The sequence below is a fragment of the Pinus tabuliformis genome, chromosome 6 (genome assembly GCF_031772625.1).
Source record: "Pinus tabuliformis cultivar Carrire ecotype Pingquan chromosome 6, CPIR1, whole genome shotgun sequence".
In the NCBI taxonomy this organism is placed as follows: domain Eukaryota; kingdom Viridiplantae; phylum Streptophyta; class Pinopsida; order Pinales; family Pinaceae; genus Pinus; species Pinus tabuliformis.
The window spans coordinates 1537610385-1537634339 of NC_142292.1; the positions used below are offsets into that span (position 1 = coordinate 1537610385).

The window sequence follows — 23955 nt, forward strand, 5'->3', positions numbered from 1 at the left end:
AGCCCCACCACTTGAGGAACCTGAGGAGGAAGAAGAGGACAACCAGAAGGACAATGTCCCTGACAAACCAGTTATTTCGCTGCATGCTTTGGCAAGGATTTCTTCACCTCAAACTCTCAAAATCAGAGGTTTTATTAAGCATCGCCCAGTAGTAGTCTTGATTGATAGTGGAAGTACTCATAATTTTATCCGTCAAAGAGTCACTGAAGCAGTGCATTGTTTTGTACTAGCAGTTTCTAACTTCCAAGTCCAAATTGCAGATGGCGGAACAATGAAATGTGACGACCGCTGTGAAAATGTCAAACTTCAAATGGGTGATTATCAGTTGAAGACCCACATGTTTGCCATACACATGGGAGGGTGTGACATTGTCCTCGGTGCTGAATGGCTTCGCACACTTGGGCCAATCACAATGGATTTCCAGGAGTTATATATGAGCTTTAAGCAGAACAACTACACACATACCCTCCGCGGACTCCAGGCGGGAGCTCCCTCTATCATCAGCTCACATAGGATGGAAAAATTGTTAAAAAAGGGCCATCATGGAGTTATAGCTCAATTTAATGCCATCCAGGCCGTCGAACCCAATTCTCTTCCGATTCATCCTGAGATGCAACAGATTTTAAATAACCATCTGCCAGTCTTTGACAAGCCTCATGAGCTTCCACCCTCGAGAGGGGAACATGATCATAGCATCACTTTGGTCCCAGGGGCCCAACCACCAAATGTGCGCCCATATAGATATCCGTTCGCCCAAAAGAATGAAATAGAAAAAATAATCAAGGAACTTTTGGAAGCAGGCGTCATTCGTCCTAGCATTAGTCCTTATTCATCACCGGTGGTCATGGTGCTCAAGAAAGATGGGGAATGGCATATGTGTCCAGACTTCAGGGCCCTCAATAAGTTGACAGTCAAAGATAAATTTCCCATCCCGGTTGTTGATGATTTGTTGGATGAACTAAATGGGGCTCAATTCTTCACTAAGTTGGATCTTTGCTCAGGCTATCACCAAATTTGCATGAAAGAAGTCGACATTCCAAAGACTGCTTTCAGAACTCATGAATGCCATTATGAGTTCCTGGTCATGCCATTCGATCTTTGTAATGCCCCATCTACTTTTCAGAGCCTTATGAACCACCTCCTCAAACCATATCTCAGAAAATTTGTCCTTGTTTTCTTCGATGACATCCTCATCTACAGTCGCACTTGGGCCGCACATCTTCAGCATGTAGATCTGCTCTTGCAACTGCTCCGCAAGCATAAATTATTTGTTAAGATGTCCGAGTGTTCTTTTGGCATGGAAGAAGTTGAGTATTTGGGCCACATTGTGGGGCGTGAAGGTGTTAGGGTGGACCCCAAAAAGATCCAGGCAATGCAGGATTGGCCTCAACCTAAGACCTTGAAGAGCTTGAGAGGATTTTTGGATCTCATGGGTTACTATCCCAAATTTGTTCGCAATTATGGTTGCATTGCGAAGCCCCTCACTCAACTCCTCAAGAAAAATTCATTCCTCTGGAATGATGAAGCACAACAGGCCTTTACAGCTCTCAAAAATGCCATGTGTTCCACTCCAGTCTTAGCACTACCCGACTTCACCAAATCTTTTGTCATTGAATGTGATGCTTCGGGTACGGGTATTGGGGCGGTCTTAATGCAAGAAGGTCGACCCTTGGCCTTCACAAGCCAACAACTAAGTGGGAAGAATCTGGGACAATCTACCTATGAGAAGGAAATGATGGCCATCTTACATGCAGTAGATACCTGGCGACCTTACTTATTGGGGCGATGTTTCCAAATCCGCACAAACCATCACAGTCTTAAATATTTTTTGGAGCAACGCCTGTCCTCACCACAACAAAATAAATGGCTCGCCAAAATGCTAGGATATGATTATGAGATCATTTACAAGAAAGGGTGCGAAAATATTGTAGCAGATGCATTATCTCGCCAATTTGAGGAGGAAAGTACCCTACGCGCAATTTCCCTTCCCATTCTAAAATGGATTGAAGAGGCTCGCAGGGAATGGTTTTCACATCCCTGGCTCTCCCAACTCATTACTCAATTGCAGGCGGATCCAATTTCGACCAAGGGCTACTCGTGGCAGGATGAGATTCTTCGCTACAAGGACAGAGTCATAATATCACCAACATCCACCCTCAAAAGCCGCATTTTGGTGGAGTTGCACTCATCCCCCACTGCAGGACATTCAGGCTTTCAGAAGACGTATGCTCGCACTAGAAGATCATTTTTTTGGACAGGCATGAAAAAGGACATTCTTACTTTTGTAGCGGAATGCGATGTCTGTCAGCGCCACAAAGGGGAGACAGTCAAAGCACCAGGCACATTACAACCATTGCCCATCCCGACATCAATATGGACGGAGGTTTCTATGGATTTCATTACAGGTCTTCCAAAGTCAGGAAACAAGTCAATCATCATGGTGGTTGTGGACCTTTCTAAGTATGCTCATTTTTGCGCCCTACCCCACCCTTTTACACCGACTTTGGTTGCTCAGTCTTTCATGGATCAGATCTTCAAATTGCATGGCATGCCCACTTCTATTGTGTCTGATCGTGACCCCATCTTCACCAGTAATTTTTGGCAGGAACTCTTCAGGCTACAAGGTACCCAACTAAAACTCAGTACTTCCTATCATCCACAAACGGATGGTCAAACTAAAGCAGTTAACAAATGTCTAGAAACCTACCTTAGGTGTTTCACTTCAGAAAAGCAACATCTTTTGGTACAGTGGTTACCTCTAGCTGAATGGTGGTATAACACCAACTATCATACCACCACCAAAGTGACTCCCTATGAAGCAGTTTATGGTCAAATCCCTCCTTCCCCTACTTCTTATATCAAGGGGTGCTCAAAGGTACAAGCAGTGGATCAACTCCTACAGAACCGCACAACCATGCTTGCCCATCTTAGAGAGAATCTTCATCAATCTCAAAACCGCATGAAGCAACAGGTAGATCAGCATCGCTCAGAACGCCAATTTCAAGAAGGGGATCAGGTATTTCTGAGGCTGCAACCATATAAGCAAACATCACTCAAAGACAAGGGTTGTCAAAAACTATCTCCAAAATTCTATAGACTGTATCGAGTACTTTAGCGCATTGGAGAAATGGCCTACAAGCTAGCTTTGCCACCCACTGCAAAAATCCATCCAGTTTTCCATGTCTCATGCCTCAAGAAAGTGATTGGGAACAATTGCAGAATTCAAACCAGTCTTCCTGAATTGGATGAAGAAGGGTCAATCTGGCTCCAACCTGAACAGGTCCTAGACACACGAGAACGGAACCTGCGTGGCTGCATGATCAAGGAAGTCCTCGTCAAGTGGAAAGACACCTCTCCGGAAGATGCAACCTGGGAACCAACCACTATTCTTCAGCAGTTTCCGCAGCTTCAGCCTTGAGGACAAGGCTATTCTTAAGGGGGAGGGCATGTTAGGGTCCCAGCCTAACCCCCTTATTTATATAGTAGGATCGAGTCATAGTTATAGTTAAGTAAAGAGTCAATAAAGCCCATATTATTAATTGTAAGTGGTTAACCCGCATTTAATGATGGGACCACAGTTAGTTGCAAATGGGCCATGGTATTAGATAGATGGTATTAATAAGAACCATGGTATTTCTCCATGGTATTGCATGTATGAGTCATATATAAAGGATAGAGACTCCCTGCGAGGAGCATCGTGTCTTATTTTGTAATCAAGCTCTGCTCTAATGGAGGTTGCCCCCTCGAAGAGGCAAGTGAACATTACTTTCTTAATAATAAACTACTTGCTATTATTTCTCATTGTTCTATGTTCTGGGTATATTTCTATGCATATTTGGTATCCTTGTATCGTCTTGCAGGTTAAGAGCATAACAATTACTCTGTAACTAATAGTTTAATAAGGCAAAGGGCATGATCAAAGATCATGCCCATTCACCAAGAGGCACCTAGGACTGTATTTAAGCCAAGGCCTCTGACTTTGTAAATCATCAATTCATTCATTATTAATAATGTATATATCTTTTATGATAATTGCTGAGCTTTGTCTCTTCCAGCATCTAAGCCATCAAAATCACCTGGGGATTGCACCCGGCCTGGGCCACACTAGCCCTTACCATGGCTGGATTTTTTCCCATGGTGTTTTGTATCAGTGACCTTTTCACCATGGAGTGCCTTAACAAAACACTCTGTCACCGTCTATTCTTATGCCCCATGGGCTCCTTTGAATGCACTCTTGAAACGTCTGTTTTTCCTACAATTATTGCACTCCATATTTTTGAAATTTTGATGCTTCCTATTTGAGGAATTTCATTTGCATTCAAATTCTTGTTAATTAATCCAGGTATACCAAGAGTTTTCATAGAGTTAATTTATGTTGTCCATGACTCCATATACCTGCAACTTATTCAAACTGCAGTTATGATGCTAAGATTACAAGGAATTATGTTTGCCTCCATGTTATTTCAATTTATAGGTTACGCTTTGCTTTGTCTTGAAACCAACAATGCTTAAATTGGTGGTTATAATTTTCAGAGTCCATTTGCAGCTGCAGATGTTTGGCAGCCTTTTGTTATACAAAGTTCAAGACACTTAATTATTGCTGTTGGTTTGTTTCTTAAAGGTGGTCCATGCATACTGTATACTATGATTTAATTAAATCATGTAAAAGGATATGCCTCTCTTCAATCTACTCTACCTTTATCATTGACAATAACTACAGACCAGAACCAGTTTTCTTCTGTTTTATTGTCTAGGAGACTGTTTTGTGGTATTTTAGGGTATAGGCAGTTAGTATTGGGACACTTCATTGATCTATCTTGTACCTGTTTTGATGCCTCACCTGAATCATTCAGCCTTCGAAGGATTTGATGTTCACTGGTCTTGTAGAATAAGCATAGAATGGGCTTTGTCTTATTTGGTTGCTGGTAATCCATTTCCTTGTCAATATTTTTCTGATGATAGGGCAATTTGTTTTGGATAATGATTCATATTTATTTTTTTTATTTTTTTCATCCCTCTCTAAGGTATGTTCGTCAGACAACATTTTAAGGTTATTTGACAGGATTATCTTGTTATAATAATATTGGGATGTTACGAGGGGTTTAGGATGCTCATTGTTTGGATATTGTGTTGAAACTTGTTTGTTGTGCTGTCAATGTTAGTATTTGCTTTCAACTGTCCTTTGAAGCTTACTAAGCTGCTGCAGGAGTATAATCTGCCATCGAAAGAACCTTTAAGGGACATTGTTCCAGGACGCAGGGACAGGGATTTGCCACCTCCTTTTGAGAAATTATGTGAAAATCAAGAATCGGATATAGATAATTTTTCAAGGCAACATGTTGGTGCTATTGGTCAGGGGTTGCCAACAGAGAAGGTTGATGTGCCCAGTTCATGGGTTGAGAATACTCTTCCCGATGCAAGTACTTCTCTTCATGTAACAGGCAGGATGGGGAAGTTGTCAATACAGAACATGCCAATAAATCAGGTACAGTTAATTGCATTAGCAGGTTTTGATTATTAGTTCAGTTGAAATCTATTCTATTTGGTTTCAGAACATCATGGTTTGTCAAGTTATTGTAAGGGATATAAAGAATTGATACATAATTTTGTTGTCTTGCCCTGTTCTCAAGTGTAGTTGAGGGATGAACTTTTGGAAATGCATAGAATCTTCCAAGATTTGGAATGTGAACATGAAAACCAGGTTAATATTCTTATGAGTTTGCACTCTTCATGTTTAATTTCATTTGTTTTCTTTTTAGTTTGTATTTTGTCTTTTTCATTTAGAATTATTTTTTGATGGAATCTAAGATGAAGTCTTTTCCAAACAGAGGAAAATGAAGGATTGTGAAATAGAAGATTTGAAGAAACAGTTAGCCAAAGCTGAAGCTATTGCAAGGCAACCTAAAGTCATTAAACTCCATCATGGTCAATCTACCTATAGAGGAGGTGAGAGTTTGACTGCATGGGAATCTGAAGGCTCCGTGATTAACAAACAACTTGAGGATAAGGTGAACATTGATGCAATTTGATTGCTTGTAAGTAGCATTTGTATCCTTTCCCCTTTATTGTTTGATTCGAAAAGTTACTTTCTTGCAGGTGAAAACTCTCGAGTTGGAAAAGTTATACATGCAGCGAGATTTAGATAGTCTCATGGAACTGGCCAATGAAGAAAAAGAAAATGCAAAACGTCCATTTGAAGAGGTAGGTTGAGTTATTCTCCATGCTATTTGATCAATTAATCAATAAATTTAGGTGGCTATCACAAGCTTAGTTGAATCTAGGTGGCTATAAGAACATGACCAGGATGTCAAACACATTTAGCAATTTACAAGGACTGATGGAATGTTTGAAGGTTTGGTGAGAATATTTCTATAGCCTTGAGGGTTAGCTCAAATTGTCATGAACGAGATGCGAGATCTATCCCCTAAAGTTGGGGAGGTCACAAGTTTGGCTCTCTTGACCCCCTCAGGGTTAGGTTTGATAATCATGACCAATGATTTAGCTTGTTTATCATCCATGGATCATGAAGAGTACTTGGAGGGTTTTTCCAATATGATGTGTATCAAAATCCAAGCTCAATGAAGCATTGCCTTCTTGGCTTTGTCATATAACTTCATAATGTGGCATAAAGTGCATTGTGCAAGAAGTTTCTTTAGTCTTTGCTTGTCCTATAAGGTGTTCATTAGGAAGTCAAATCACTAGAAAAACAATTGTTTTTAAGACAATAGTTTCATATGCTGACAACATTCTTTTTTTGTTTTTGGGATTTTTTTTCATATGTTACTTCAAATAACAAATAAGCACATTAGGATTCAAAGGCATTACTTGTAGACAATAAGTGCATCAAGAAAATGATTTTCTACATAAGCCAAAAGATCTAGCATAAGATCTTGGCCCCACACTGAGAGGCACTAAACATCACGATGGAATGCATTGAGGTTAACTTGGGAGCAAAGCTGAGTCTTGCTTAAAGCTCTTGAACTCCTTTAAAGTAAGGGGTGAGAATCATTATTGAATGCAATTTTACATGGACGTTTCCATAAAAAACCAATTGCAGCCAATTGAACCCTTTGCCAAACCAATGTGCAATCCATAACCTTGCAAGTGTCCCCCAGAAGGCTACAAAAGTAGGAGTCGTGTACGAAATCAATTTATGTTCCTAACAATCCAAGTGTGCTCTATAAGGGGTGCCTTTGTGAGAGTTGGGCTACAAAAAAGGAGTGAAATTCAGCTTGAAACCACGTTGAAAGAAATCTAGAAGTCTTAACATTTCCACAAAAAAAAATGAACTGTCTCATCCTTGCCACACAACACACACGTGGAATTTATAGTGTTAGCTTTGTCAAGTCTACTCTTCACAACCAAACTTTATGTTCAAAGGAACCGTGAGCTTTTCCAAATTATCCAACATGTCCTCAACCATCACACCATTGAATCTCCAAGCATGTATATTTTATTTTTATATGACTACAATGTGACATGAGTGCCTGATGCATTCATAAAGATTCTTAATTTCATAGATATAAATAGGCCTACCACTGGTCCATCTCCAATCCCTCCATATTGGTCCTTCCTTGTGCATCTATGTATATTTGAAATCATGAGGTAGCGACCCTCTAAAACAACCTTCTTTGTACCAACCAACCTTTGAGGATGATATAAAGTTCTTTACGTGCCATTTTTGGGTGTCTTGATTCCACATGCCTTTCCATAGAAGCCTTTCCTAGCTAACCTTTCACCAACATAATTTAGTGAGAGTCCAATTTGACTTCTTGAAGATTGAAATGTCCAGATTGGCTGGGATGTGAGATCCATGTTGAGAAATCCTTAGGACAACTTAGTTAGGGTTTTATTAATTTGACTTTGACATTTTCTTGTGATATTTCTCATTAATTCTTTGCAATTATTATATTCTTATCATCAAGACAAATGCCAAACTACGAAGATCATAAACACAATAAAGAACACAAGATGTAGGCACTTACCCAGGGCAAAACCCTTCTTCTAGAGGAAAACCCAAAAAAAGCTTCTTCTCTTCTTTTAGAACCAAAGCAAATGAGACAACCAGGACCTTTGACCAAGACAATGACTTTCCCCCATCCGTCCAACCAACCTTTAAGAATATTTCTTCAAAACAAGACAAAATCCAAGACACACCTCAAACTGATCAATTAGGGCTTTGACCCTCTGCCATTCCGCTTGCAATCACAATCTTGCACCTTCGGCCCTATAATGCTTTAGTCTTTTCACATGTGTGATAAATAAAGACAAATTTTAGACCACCTCCTTCTTTGCTAGGCTTCTAATATTCTTTGCTAGACCTTTCTACACTTCTTGCTATGAGATAGGCTCTTCCTTATGTAATTCACACTTCTCTCTTCCTTCTAGAGTTGCAGATCGAAGTCCACTTGATTGATCCACGATTTTGTCAACAGTTCGAGAAAGCAATGTACAAAATTTTTCAAGGATCTAAGTCATTTGTCAGCGTACATATGTCATTGTTAACCCAATTTCTGCAAGTTTTATTGTAAATGATGCTAATATGACCCTTTAATTATGTAACAACACCTAGGTAAGCCTATGATTTTGGCAAAGGATTTCATCCTAGGAAGTTTTTAAATCTGCCCGAATTATGTGTGTTTTTAAACATGCCTAATTGACAAAGTTTTTCTTCTAGCTTAAACCCTAAAGCTAGGGTGGACTTCGTTGACAAAGTCTTAGGTGAGCCCTAGAGTTTATTGAGTCTGATGTAAAAGTGTGTTTAAGATCCCAAGCTCCAACTTGGTCAATAACTAGAACTCCAATCCCTCCAAGCTCCAACTTTATCAAAGACAAAATTTTACGAAAGAATTTATTGTTGAAAATATATCTAGTGTCAAATTGTAATTTTTATCATTGATTATATTCATTATCATTATTTTGTTTTTAGTCAAAGCATGTTCTTCATGCTTATAGGGTCAATTGAGTCCAAGAGTCATAAAGAAAATGTATTTGAGTCGAGTCCCATTTGGAATTTTTGTAAAGAAAAGAAAAAGAATTTTTATTGAGTTAAAGTCACCAAAATTTATCAAGTCGGCCTTTCTTGGGAACAAGTCAGCTTGTGCTTCCAAGAGCCACCTATTCGACCTCCTAGATAGAGATATATAGAGGACAGTTCAATCACTTTGGAACATGTTCACTCATCTTCATCGCATATATCTTTTGCACCTAACTAATGAAGAAAAAGATGAAGTAGAAGGAGAGAAGGAAGCTCGCATATGCAGAGGAATTTCCGTAAGGAGAAGGCTGAATTTCAGAGCTTATTACAAGCTTGAAATTTCAGGGGTTGAAGTTACAGGGTCAAAATTTTACAAATTGACTGATTTGGGATAGTTTGACCACGTTTGACTTTGAGATTGAAGGTGAATTGGAGGAGGGTTGGACTTGACATTTTGGGTCTTGGTCTTGGTCTTGGATATCTCATTTTGATTTGATTCTATAAGAAAATGATTTTTGGGATTTTCCCTTTGTGGGGTTTTGCCTTGGCTTAGAGCCTAAATTCTGGTGTCTCTTGTCCCCTGTGTGTTGAAGAATCTAGGGCAATTAGGTGTAGAATGATTCTTCGGGACTAGATAATAATTTGTGAAGTCTTTTTACAATTTGTCTTTATTAGCTTAATCTTCTTCTTCTCTTATTAGTACATGTGTGTGTGCTTCATCAAACTGTTGTCTAATCATAAAACAAGAACACAAGATGTTGGCTCTCTACCAGGGCCAAAACCTCTCTTCTCTTGAGAGGAAAAGCCTTCGATAAGTTCTCTTATTGAAGCTTCTTTCTTGATCAATTCCAAACCCGAGACCCTTGACTAGAAGATCCTCCAAGCACAAGTCAAGTCCTTCCTTTTCTTTGCACCATGTTTCCCCGACACTTTGTCCACCTCCTTCTGGCACTTCGTTCCCCGACACTTCGTCCTTCTTTCGGAACTTCGTTCTTCTTTCCACTGTTAGTAGATCTTCTAGAAGAGATACTTTATCTTTTGTACTTAGTGATACCCTTCACCTAAGGATACTCTTTCTTTCTCTTGATCAACCAAGTTCCTTCTTGATGTATAGAGGTAGGCTTAGTGTGACAACACTGCAACCCTAATTCACGCACGTGTAAGAGGTACCCTAGAGAATTAGGGTCCTTTTCCTTCGCTAGAGAGATAGGCTTCTTTGCTTGACTTGGGTGGCCTTACAGGCCTAGTTTCAAACCCAAACAACACTAGTTCATGGACTATTTGTCCTTGTTGTCATACCCGCAGATTTGTCTTCCTTTTCTTCGCACGTGTGACTGTTTCTAGCCCTAGAAACAATCCTCTACCTTCGCTTTTCTTCCTCCTTACTTCACTGCACTTTGTAGACCCTTTTAGACTTATTTCCCTTCACTTTATCTCAACTTCTTCCTTCGCTAATTTCAAAGATGATTGCGTTCTCTTTGGAGGAGTGGACAACCTCTATATATAGAGGACTGTCCCTCCTTTAGGCCAACTTGAATTCCTTTGCTTCGATGGGTGCTTTTATTGGTGCCATTTCTTCTTTTGATGGTGTCTTTGCTAGGAGGAGACTTGACTTTGCTTGGAGGTGACTTCTTTGACTTTTATACACAATGTAACATACCCTTAAGGTCTTTAACATAATTCTTTTGACCTTTTGACTTACCTATAGCACTTTAACATGTGCTAGACATACTTCAATGAGCAAGAAATTCATTGACATATATCATAAAAATAATATTTCTTTTTCTTGGATAAATTTATGAAGACCGAACCTAGTTACATTTCATTCAACACTCCCTCTTAACTAGGGAGGTATTCATACAACATGACAAGGTGATTGTCTATTATCAATCTTGAAGAATTCACATAAGGGAAACTAGTTTTGCAATCCATTTGTTATAGCATCATAATAACCAACATTGTTTCCACAACAAGGCCTAGACTGATAGCTCTATCTCTCAATAGATTAGAGCACGATGTTGGCAAGACCAATGACTTATAGACACCTTAGTCATTGTCTCTCAAGGTACATACCCACCCGGGTGTTCACTGAGTATGACCTTTTATGACTATTCTTGTCTTGGGTTCCCTGCCCTCAAAGAATATCGATCCTCTTGCCTACTCTTTTCTTGGATGCCCTACACATCCTCAAAGAGTATCAGATGCCAGATGATTACCTTATCCTCCCATTCTTTCTTTCCAAGTGAAGACAAGAATGCTGTGTCTACATTTCCATTAATGGCTTTCATCTAGACTTACGGTTGTTAGTCCTGGTCTAGTGCATGACACATGAAATGGAAAAACACAATTGTCACTCCTTTGTAATCAGGGGTGATCCAAAACTCCCTCTTGATCAGGGACCTGTCAGAGCTCCCTCTTAACTAGGGACTCTTTCATTCATCAATAACTTCTTCTTCATGGGTCCTTCAGTTGCTTGATCTCCTTCCTTTCTTTGGTGTCATGAAGTCTTTGTTTGAACTTCTTCTAGGTAGGGCACCATCCATTGATCACTTTCCTTCTTGCTTTGTAATGTCATTGCTTCCTTCGTGGAAAGTGGATTTCTTGTCATACATCAGGTTTTCTTGTCATCTGGCTACTCCTTTGTCATCTGTCCATGCTTGAGAATACTCTTCGTATGGATGCTTCGTTGTACTTGCTTGTTTACATGCTTCGACCTAGTAGCCCATCATGACTTCATCCTGATATTGCTTCAACATTAAATGGTGCTTTTGATGGATGGCTTCTTCATCATGACATCTTCATAGAGTAGAATTAGTTACTTGCATCTTTCATATCACCAAGGCCTTCATAGGTGTCAAGGTTCCTTCCTTCCTTTGTCAGAGTTGTGCTGCCTTCTTTCGGGAGATATCTTCAATGGCTCTTTATCAAATAGTGATTCTTTGTGATCATGGTATTCTTCACATGCTTGATATCTTTCTTCATTTGCTTATTCTTGGATAGATTAGTCAACCACCTTATTCTCCTTGTGAGAGCACTTCTTCATTACTTGCTTCTTGGACTAGTCAACATTTCTTCTTGCTTTTTAGTCAACAATCTTATACTCCTTATGTGAGCATATCCTTTTGTTGACCTTCATTGCATTGTACTACATGCCTTCGAGCATGCCTTGGTGAAAGAGATTCTTTCATATTTGATCATATTATAGAACTATTCCCATGACTCAATAATATACATATGATAACATGACTAAACTTTGATGCATGCATACCTCATCTTGATTCTCCTTTGATCCTATTAACTTCATTTGGTTGTCCTTGGTGTAGCCCTTCTTGCTTCATCTTAGCTTCCCTGCATATCATCCTTTTCTTGAATCTCATGAATGGGATTCCCAATGAGACATCTGCTTTGGTTCATGAACCTTCCTTTGAAGATTCCATCATAGGATCTTAAAGACCCTTGCCTTGCAAATGTTTCTTTTCTTTTGATGATGGAGGTCTTCTAAGATTCTTAATCATGATCAATTTTCTTTCATCGTGGATGAGGTCCTATACTAAGTATGCTCCTTCTACATGAATACCTTGAGCAATATCTACCATGCTCCTATATTCTAAAAGATATTTCTAACCATGCATTTTGTTCTCATCAATGTTGCGAACATTTCGATAACATCCTGATTTTATCTCAAAATCACAAGTTTTTGGCCTAGCCGATGTTTGCCGATTTTTATTGATATTTTGATGGTATCTTGATTTTGTCGATGTTTACCGATATTTTCCCGATTTTTACGATTTTTTGGTTTCCCGGACCCTTGCCAATTTTATCCCGATGCCGATGTTTGCAACATTGGTTCTCATTATAAATGCTACTTCTACATCAGTATCTAGAACTCTATGTACTCCATGCTTCTATATTCTAGAAGATGTTTCTAGACATGTAATTTTTATTTTATTCCTACATGCTCCTATCCTACTCAAAACTTTGAAAGAAGACTTTAAGTAAAGAGTTTGACTTAGTCATAGTAGAGATCTGGAGGATCTTCCTTCTTTTGCTTCTTTTCTTCTTCTTTCACCTCTTGAGTCATGTGAGTTTCCTCCCTTTTTCATTTGTTGTTGTTGTCCTTCTTAAGGTTACGCCAATTCCTTTTGTAGTGTCCATATTCTTGGCATCCATGACATTGGATTTTGGACATATCTTTGTTGTTTGTTCTTCGTGGACCAAAATTGCTAAATTTTCCCTTTCTCTTGGCCATGGTAGCAAATGCTTGCTCCTTTGATCCCACATCTTTTTTTGCTTTAAGTCTGGTTTCCTCTGTTTTGCATAGAGACCACATTTCACTGAGTGTGGTTGCTTCGTTCTTGGCATAAATGCTTGATGTGAAGTTGCCCAAATCCTCAGGTAGAGCATTGAGTACTACAATTGTCATTTCTTTGTCAGACATGACTTCTCCAAGCTCTTGAAGTTGATCCCTCATCGCAGAGATCTTCATGAAGTAGGGAGATATTCCTTCCTTGGATATCTTTATCTTGTACAATTCATTTCTTAGAGATATCACTTCTCTGATTGTAGATATCGAGAATAGCTCTACTAGCTTATCATAAATTTCTTTTGATGTTTCAAATTTGGAGACATAAGGAATGAGAGAGTCCTTGATAGATTCTATTAGAATCCTTTGAGCTCTTGTCTCATCCTTATTGTACTTTGCTAAGGCTTGAGTTTGTTCCTTAGCAGGGATAGTGATATTCCATTTGACATGTTCTAGAAGTTCATTATCTTTGAGAAGTAAATCAATCCTCTTCTTCCATGCAAGAATTGGTACCTACCAATTTGTTGCTTTCCTTAGAAAATGACATTGATGTATATTTAGAAGGGGACATATATTTACTTGATAGATTTTGAAATGTAGTTGACTTCTTTTCTCCTTGAAGTCTTGATGGCTTGCTTTCCTTGAATCTTGATGTTCCTCAAGATGTCTTCTCCAAGTGGGCTTGCTTGATGATGAGACTTGCTTGATGATTTTTGGCTTGATGTAGGTACCTCTTTGATTTGCACTTCTTTGTAGGTGCCTTTATATAAGGCTCTTCTTCTAGCTTTTTAGTCTCCCCTGATGAATGATAGATGATAGACCTTCTTTTCCTTGATGTGATAGAGACTTCTTGGCTTGATGCTTCAACTTTTGTAGATGTCCTTCCTTGATGAGTCACCTTATGAGTGTTCTTGAGATGCCCTTTCCTTGATGTGTCACCTTAGCTCTGATACCATGTTGAAGAATCTAGGGCAATTAGGTGTAGAATGATTCTTTGGGACTAGATAACAATTTGTGAAGTCTTTTTACAATTTGTCTTTGTTAGCTTAATCTTATTCTTCTCTTATTAATACATGTGTGTGCTTCATCAAATTGCTATCTAATCATAAAACAAAAACACAAGATGTTGGCTCTCTGCCAGGGCCAAAACCTCTCTTCTCTTGAGAGGAAAAGCCTTCAGTAAATTTTCTCTTATTGAAGCTTCTTTCTTGATCAATGCCAAACCCTAGACCCTTGACTAGAAGATCCTCCAAGCACAAGTCAAGTCCTTCCTTTTCTCTACAGTATGTTTCCCTAACACTTTGCCACCTCCTTCCAGCACTTCGTTCCCTGACACTTCGTCCTTCTTTCCGCACTTTGTTCTTCCTTCCACTGTTAGTAGATCTTCTAGAAGAGATACTTAATCTTTTGTACATAGTGATATCCTTCACCTAAGGATACTCCTTTCTCTTGATCATCTGAGTTCCTTCTTGATGTATAGTGGATTAGATTTAAGAAAATCAGAGGACAATTCTCCCATATATTGGATAGATGACTCCTCAAGTGAATCTTCATTCCCATTCTCAATATTGCCCAAGTTAAGAGTTTCAACATCACGACTATTTTCAATAACTTCCCTCCAATCTTCTAAAGGCAAATGAAACTCTTTGTCGAACATATTAATTTGAGGATCAAGAGGCCTTTGCTTAGTAGAAGGATTCCTTCTTGGCCATGCTTAATTATCACCTCTAGACTATATGTTTAGCATCTAAATCATTCTAGACCGCATGTCACTCATTTGTTTGGTATGTTCAATGTTCATTTCTTTCGCAAATTGGGTCAATTCTTTAATTGTCTTTGATTCCTTTTCTTTAGCTTCTTTTCCTCTAGATTTACTTTGGACTCTTTCGAAACTAAGGATTTCTGACTTTCTTGAGGCCTTATCTTTTTCTAATTCCTCAGTTGTGCTTTGGGCAATAGCTAAAGTGTTGGGATGAGCACATCTTATCTCATATTGCGTCTCTATAGGGTAAGCCTCAAGATATTGTTCTAGAATCGTCTTGTTAGGAGGCTTGTAATATTGAGTCATATCCCTTAATAGTTTATTAAATCTTTGGTTAAATTCTTCAACTGTTTCATTTTCCTTTTCCTTGATAGTGTTGAATTCCTTAATGTTTCCCTTTCCTCTTATCTCCATACTTATCTCTGAATGCATTAAGAAGAGATCTCAAAGAGTCAAAGACATTGTCAACTTTATCTTGAAATCAATCCAAAGCATCATCCTCTAGAGAAAACAAAAATAACTTCATTCGAACATCTTTGTGATTATAATCAGTAGCATGAGCGTATCTTTGGATAAAGCATTTGAACTTCTTTATGTGACTTTCAGCATTAATAACATTGTTCCCTTGGAAAAGCAACAACTTGCTTATAGTGGATTCATTCGGCAAATCATGTGGATATCCTTGAATGTTGGTGAAGTTGCAAGGCCCGTAGAAGTCACCCATGATGTCTTGATTTATAGGATGGTTAGTAAAAAGAAAATGGAGATCAAGGAGAGCTTCCTGTTCGAGAAAAATTAAACAATCTCTAGAATGTAATTCGTTTAACCATTTTCTTAGAACCTTTTCAGGGTCGGGAGCGGGGTTAACCAAGCTACCAAGATTTCTTCTAGAGTACATTCTTGTGAATATATGAAAAAGTGGAGTCGCCACCCAAAGAAGAAACCAACCTAAATGTCCAAGTGCTAATGGTGTGAATGAACAAGATGAGAAGATTAGTGAGAGAACAATAGATAAGTTGATGAGAGGATGAAGAATGATGCAAGAAGGGTGCCAAAAAGTGTGGCGTTGATGGGACAATGAATGAAGAATGAAGGATCACAAAGTGATATGATAAGAGAGGATGTCGTGAGGACCAAGGATAGAAAAATATATCCCCGGCAACATTGCCAAAAAATGTTGCCCCTCGGATTGTATAGGCACCATGACAACCGCTTAGGGTGGGGGCTGTCACTTTGATACTCGTCCACTCCGTTCTAGCTGTCTCCCAACAACATGCTATGGGGCGTAGTCCCCATGGAAATGAGGTGAAAGAAAACAAGTTGGGAACCAACTTGTTTGGGAGACACAGATGAGTGGCCTAGCTACTTGATTAAATTTAGCAAGATTAGTGATTAGATTAGATTTTAAATATGAGCCAAGTGACTTATGGAGTCACAATTCTTGCTTAATGTAGATTAATGCCAAGTAACATGATGGACACCCACTACTTAATATGATAGACTAACCTATATGAGATGCAAGTCCTAAGAAATAGGTGTTATGCAAGGATGTTGGTAAATTTTAGATTAAATGCCTAGTCTAAGTTGAACCCCTCTCTTAATTGTTTTGAGAAACAATCTTTAGAGTAGGTTGTGAAATGGAAGCCAACAAGAAGCAGGCAATGTCTGGATTAACGATACCTCCACTTGTGTTCCACCCACCAAGTGTCTCCGGCGCTGCAGAGACTGTGGCTTTGATGACTGCAAGGTCACCGTGTCAACCACTAAGAAGAGTTGAATCCCTCAAGCTAAACTGGAAAAGGGCTGCCCTAAGAGTCTATCAACCAAGTTTATGCTTGGAGGTAAATTATTAATGCAAACTAAGTCCTAAGATGCTTATGCAAATAGATTGAGTGAAGTCCTCTTGAGTGAAGATTGTTTATGTTATTTAAGTACTTAGTGTAGATTATCTTATTGCCAGAGCACTTAACAATGATTAGATAACAATCTTAAGGTAAGACAAGTGCTTAAAGATACAAGTGCCAATATTCAACAATATTTCACAAGATGTTTAGAACAAATGTCTAATTCAACATTGATTACTTGAGATATGCTAATGACCAATGTTGAAATGCTCACTTAGAATGATTACCAATGAAACTTAAGATGCCAAATGCTTAAGATAACAACCAAGATATCAAAGCCTCTTAAGGTTATGATCTTTAACTTATAGCAATTATCTAACGATTTCTTAACAATGCCTTAATTAGATGTCAAACACAATGATGCCAATGCTCAAACAACTTGAACCACCAATAGGATTTAAAGAATTAGATGTTGAGTGTGTTAAGTGCCAAGTTAACAAATTCTCAAGATAAACGAGTGTTAGATTCCAAAATCAACCATAACATTTCAACACTTATTGATTTTATGACAGCAATAGTGAGATCACTTTAACATGAAAATTGCCAAACTTATGAGGTAGAAAATTTCCCAATGTTTATCCAATGTAAATTTACAATTTTCAGACCTCTTAAGATGTGATATGTGACTGTTATGACAACAGTAAGAAAATTCTAACAGAAGTGAGGAAAACACCTTAGATTCAATGGATAACCAACCAATAGTGATTAACAATGATCAGTGAAATTCCCAACAACTTGCCAAAGTAAAATATGAGTTTTAAACCACTTTAAGATGCAATATTCAGTGCTAGATCAGATCTAATATATCTTATAACAGCAGTAAGCAAATCAGTAGATCAACAAGCTAATGATGCTAAAACCAATGCCCAATATGTCCAAAAATAGGAAAAATTTACCAAAACTGAAAAATCATTTTTTTTAGCCCTCTTTAGGTGTGCGATTCAGAAATTGCAGATCTGACTTAGTGACTTATGCAAAAAATTATAGCAAGCAAATATTTATATCTAAGCTAGATCCTAGATGCTCAAGTGGCCAAAATTTAGGAAAATTAAAATTTTGCAATTTTGAGTGATTTTTGACCAATTTTAAGGGCTATTATATCACTGTTATCACTGTTGTAATAAAACAAAGGCAAAATTAGGGTTTATAGAGCAAACCCTAGGCCATTTGCGCAAGTTGTCCAAAATTTTGGGATGAAGATGCCACCTGAAAATCAAACTTTTGAAGCCCAAAAAACCTGCAAAACAACCAAACCTTCAGTGCTAAACACTTCATAAATGGACAAGGGCCAAACTAGGGCTAGAGAAGACCAACACTAGGCCATATAGGGCTAGCGTTGAGGCTTGGAGGCTAAAGGAAGGCAGATCAGGCATAAAAAATGTCGAAGGAGGGAGAAATGAAGGGAAATTAGGCAAGGAAAGCCCCAAAGAGTGTGACGTTGGAGGAAAAAGGAGCCTAAGGGTTGGACGACTAGGTTTAAGGGCTTAAAAGCCCACGACAATCCTTCTAGGGCTGTCGTTTAAGGGAAATAAGGGGGGCCAAGGCCTCCTAGGCCCACGACCAACCTTAAAAAGGGCCTAAACCCTTTACGCAGAGGGCTTGAGGGAGGGTTGAGGCCCTTAGAGGCTATGACCTGTCTCCAAGAGGCCATAAAAGTTGCCACAGAGGCGAAAAGGATGATGCAAGGGCCTTAGAGGTTGACACTGAGCTAGAGGAGGCTGGATCCGTGTTCGGGAAGCTTAAAAATTGAAACCCTTGCTTCAGAAAAAAAAAATTTCTCTTCTTGATTTGAATTTTGCTGTAAATTTCTCAATGGCTGGCCTTGTAAAAAAATTTCTAGATACTAGATCTTACCCTCAAGGGCCTAGATCTAGGTCGACTTCAGCGTCTTATCTTGATTTCAATAGATCTCACCTGCAAAAATGAAAATAAAACACCTAAACCTCAAATATATACAAAATTCTTAAAATCCCAAAACCCCAATTAGCAAAAATAATTTTACAAATATAAAAATAAACAAGGGTTTTGAAAATTTAAATTTTTGAGAAATAAATTTTTGTGGCTATTTTCTTTGATAAATGGCTAAAAACGCTTTAGAAACTCCATGCACACTATAGCCTTAGCGAAGATTTAATCCACCACATAAATATTTTGAATCCAAGCAAAGTTGATCTCTACCCACAGTTTGTGAACTTGGAGACCAAGGACTAAAGTACCTGCAAACACTATGTATATATATCAAGACAATCATATATTATCGCTGTTGGCATTATGATATAGGTGTTGTCCTTGATGGAAACTCACTCAGAGGTATGATACTGATGTTGTCCTTGATGACAACTCACTCAGATGACAGATCATAGTGCAGCAGGTCAAGAGAGGTATACGCAGGTTAACCTTGATGAAAGTGTGTATACACACAGGTTAGCAGAACAAAAGGTGCGTACACGTACACACGCAGGTTCATAGAAGGAAAGGCGCGTACATGTTGGAAAACTAAGTTTTGGTCCGTGGTATTTGGTCCATGGTATTTTGGTATTGGTCCATGGTATTTGGTCCGAAGTGTTGACCCCAAGTATTGGGTCCAAGGTATTGGTTCTAAGTGGTTTTGGACCATGGTATTGAAAGAGGCCTAAACCTATATAAGGAGAAGATCATTAGGCCAAGGGGTGGAAGTGCAAGTAATGAATGTCTAATGAAGTGTGAAGATCTAGTATGCTGGTTATGGGTTTGTGATGCTTGGCTCAATCTGAATCAAGTTGGAAATTGCAGCGAAGGTATAAGTAATTATCTTTAGATCTGTACGCGGGTTCTCTCTGGTGAAAGCGCGTATATACGCTTTTTTGACACAATCAAGTAGCGTATACATTATGAGATTTGATGTTTCAGGTTGCTGTTGGTTCTAGTGGTTGTTGCGGAGTTTTGGGCTCTGGTCTGTGTTCAGATAACTGTATTTTGATGACATGGTTTCAGTGATTCAGTATTGGGTGATTAAGAGATTGATGATGCAGGTATAAGTTGTTGATTGTATTGAAGTGGTGATTGTTTTGTATTTATGGATCCAGTATGAAAATTTATGAAACGAGGTCCCTGAAAGAAAAGAGAAGGTTGTAGCCTTCTATAGCTCAGCACCTATGTACTAGTACCTCAGCTAGTACAAGAGCTAAGGGGGTTGTAGCTCCCTTCTAGGAGAGTCTGGAGAACAAGAGAAGGTTGTAGCCTTTTGCAGGTTAAAGCCTGTGTACTGGTATAAGACTGCACCAGTACAGAACCATTGTAAAAGGAAGTTTCTTATTAAAGGAAGATAGAGACGAATTGCAATAGTTGGTTTTCACCCACATTGGGTTTCCACCTTACATCTTGGTGTTCATGTGTGTTGCTTATGTGTGATGATCTGTTCTGTTTTACTGCTCCTGTTTACTGTTCATATGGTTAATAATGTTTTGATGCACTCATTAAGGATCAATTAACTAAATCATAAGTTTACTGGATATATGCTTGTTGCATTACACACAATTGCGTATACACGCGGTTTCCCTTCACTGAAGTAGCGTATATGAATCTGAGTATGGAGATGAAAAGGTGTTTGATTTGATAATGCTGATTCACCCCCCCCGTATTATTTCCAACAATCGCAGCATAGGAAAGCCCGTAGTCAGTTCATACCACAAATCAATGAACATGGACACCTCGAGTTGCATCCAAAGTCTTTATTATGATAGAAAAAATAGTTCTCAACGAGATAATAGTTTACACAAATGCTTCAACAACAATTTCTTAGCCAAAAATGATGGCTAGAGACTCAAATGACTCCCTAATTTATAGATAATTCCTCCAAGTGAAAAATAACGACTAGTTTCCTTGATCTTTGTCAAAATAATCTTGGTTGACGAAAAATACTTACTCATCTTTTAATCTTAGCCTATGAATTTTTATTTTTGAGGAGTTTTCGAATTTATCATTTAATTCCATTTTAATTAGCTCAAAATTAATTATTTTCATCGAATTTCCTTAAAAAATTGACTTTATCTTAACCACCAAGGCCGAAGGGTCCAATTTTTATTGAAATATCCAATATTCGCTTGGTGGAGGATCTCCAAAAATTAATTTTTTTAAGACACGAATTTTTCACTTGGAGAATTTAATTTTCCTAAGACATTTTGATTTTGACTCTAATTAATTAAATTTCTAGCTTAGGATTTTAATTTAATTTTGCCAAAAAAAAAATAATTAATTCACATTTGAGGCTAAGTCACCTGACACAGGGATTCGGGACACGTAGGATTCAGGATTCATGGTGTTGGATTCGGACACGCTGACCCCCCGGAACAGGACATGTTAGGACACGTTATATATATATATATATATATATATTAGATATTATCATATTTCTTACACAAATTTTAATTAATGATACAAATTTATTGATTTCAAACATAGATCTTCATCTATAGCTATTAGCATGCATAGTACATACAAAATTCAAATAAATGTCAGTGGTACTGGTCACATAAATGATAAATCTATTAAAAATTTAAATCATGATTCATAATTCATAACTGAAAGACAACTTACAACTACAAGATAGTAAGATAAACACATTGACAACTGTAGTTTTCTCATTAAGTCATCAAATCAAAATGTGTTACATAGGTAGTGTTGGTGCAATGCCAATGGCAAATAGAAATAGAAAATATAAAACAACTACAGCCTACAGGTATACAAGCCTCAAGGCATCAATCAGCATCAGAATCAGCATCACTGTCCCCATCATCATGGTCCCCACTGCTCTCCTTTGCATCCTCCTCCTCCCCTGTATCCATAGTTGCCTCTGCATCTGCTGGTATGGAGGTTGACCCCTCTAAGTCATCAAAACTAATAGAGTCTAGCACTGGATCACTGAGATCCATGTTGGCCAATGCCAACTCAACAGTGGTGTCCAGACCCATATCATCAGGAAAGACATCCCACATCTTTGTCTTTCCCCTCAACCACTCTTCCCTCTGCCTGTAAATAAGACGAAGGTTGGTGTGCACATACACCATTGTCTTTGCCCTGGACTGCTCAAGCCTGCTCTTCTTCACATTATGCAAATTCCCATATGTGCTCCAATTCCTCTCGCAACAAGAGGATGGAGTCACCTGAGAGAGGAGCCTCATGGCTAACTGCTGAAGAGGAGGGCTTGTTGCCCCATGATTTGCCACCAAGAATAGGCCTTCTTAGCCCCCCTGTCTCTAATCACATCATAACCTCCAAATCGACCACTGCCAGTGGAAAACTCTGCAAAGGTATCCTCCACCTCAGCAAGCTATGCACTATCCTGATAAATCCGCCTGAATGCCTCTTTCCTCCCCTGTGAGATTTCACCATCCATGTGAGGAGGGAATTTGCGGGAAGGTCCACCATTCAACCACTCATGGCTGTAGTATTTGGGGTTCAATGAGTGCGCCAAACAATGTAAAGGTGTACAATTCTTGTACCATCTGCTGACAAGAATATCCTGTATGGTATCATAGAAGGCAGAGGCTGATGTCTCATACTCGGGGCACTCACTCTGTAGAATAATGCTCCTCAGAGACTCAATCATGGAATCCCATCCCTCATAAACCTCTCCTAGGATGGGTTTGTCTGTATCTGCAACTCGAAGCAAAGAAATGATAGGGTCCATGATCCGAATAATTAGATCTACCCTCTCCCACCAAGCATCATCTAGCACTGTGTCCTTCACTCTTTTAGAGGTTGCCTGATCTGTCTTTCTCCAAAAAGACCAAAACTCAGAAATAACCATGGACCCAAGAGCGGTCTTGACCCCCCTCAACCTCTTCAACATCATGAATGAAGATGCAAACCGTGTATCAACAATCTTCAACAATGATAGATTGTTGTACTCCTTGTAGATAGTGAGGGCATTTGTATGATTTTGCACAAAGTTACGGATATGTCTTGCATCCTCAATAATGCTTCCAATCCAAAGCACATCAGAAGCAATGGATTTCAGTGCTAAGTTCAATGAATGGACAATGCAAGGTGTCCAAAACACTTGTGGATATTTAGCTTCCACAATCATGCCAACAGCCTTGCAAACAGGTGCATTATCTGTAATGATTTGCACACAAGATTCAACACCTACATCTTCAACAACTTTAATAAATAACTCACCCATAAATTGTGCATCCTTGTATTCGCCAAGTGTATCCACTGCTTTCATGAAAACTGGACCATTCAAGGAAGACACCATGAAGTTGATGATTGGGTGTCGTGCTGGATCTGTCCATCCATCAGAAACAATGCTAACCCCAGATGTTGGCCATGTTGCCACAATAGGCTCAAGCATTTTTTGCACCTCTTTTTTTGCCTTCATCAACAATGTGGTTCTCAGCTTCTCTGACCCAGGAGGCACATACCCTGCTGGAGCCCCTTGAGTTAGAGCTCGGCACATCTCAACAAATAAAGGTGAACGTGCAACATTAAATGATATGAAGTTTTGATAGAAGAAGAAGGCAATGGTGAGATCAAGCTCTTCCCGTCTCTCTTTTTGGAAAATCTTGTCCATTGGACCAAGTGATCTTCTTCTTGATGCTTGTCCCCCAGTAGAAGTAGAACTCTCAAATGGAAATTTGGTGTTGGCTTTCCTCAAAAATGGAAGGGGGTCTTCATTCTTGGCTATTTTTGATTTTGAAGCCAGTGCCACATGTTCCAAACCAACATTGGCCTCCTTTTGCAATTCTTTTCTCTTTTGTGAAGTAATAGCTCTACAAGATCCAATCCCACAACCAGGTAAAACCAACAAATGTGCTTTCACACGGTAATATGTGCTTTTGAAAGAAATGTTACAAAAATTGCATTTCCATTGCACATTCCCTCCTCCCTTTCCCTTGTTGTCTGGCCCATCCTCTCTTGTGACATATTTCCACAATGGATATTTATCATTGCCTTTAAGTTCTCTTCCCTCAACATTACTTGCAGCAGACTTTGATGATATTGGGGGAGGAAGGGCATCTCCACCCAT

General features: G+C 38.8%; 1 protein-coding gene across 1 annotated transcript in view; it reads left to right on the top strand.

Moving 5' to 3' along the window:
- The window catches only part of LOC149264585 (kinesin-like protein KIN-7O), a 193699-nt gene that overhangs the window by 160300 nt on the left and 9444 nt on the right, over positions 1-23955 (top strand). The window contains exons 15-18 of the mRNA XM_089390028.1: positions 5207-5485; positions 5636-5701; positions 5829-6008; positions 6097-6201. Of these exons, the coding sequence (XP_089246154.1) occupies positions 5207-5485; positions 5636-5701; positions 5829-6008; positions 6097-6201 (630 nt within the window). The remainder of the gene's footprint in view (positions 1-5206; positions 5486-5635; positions 5702-5828; positions 6009-6096; positions 6202-23955) is intronic.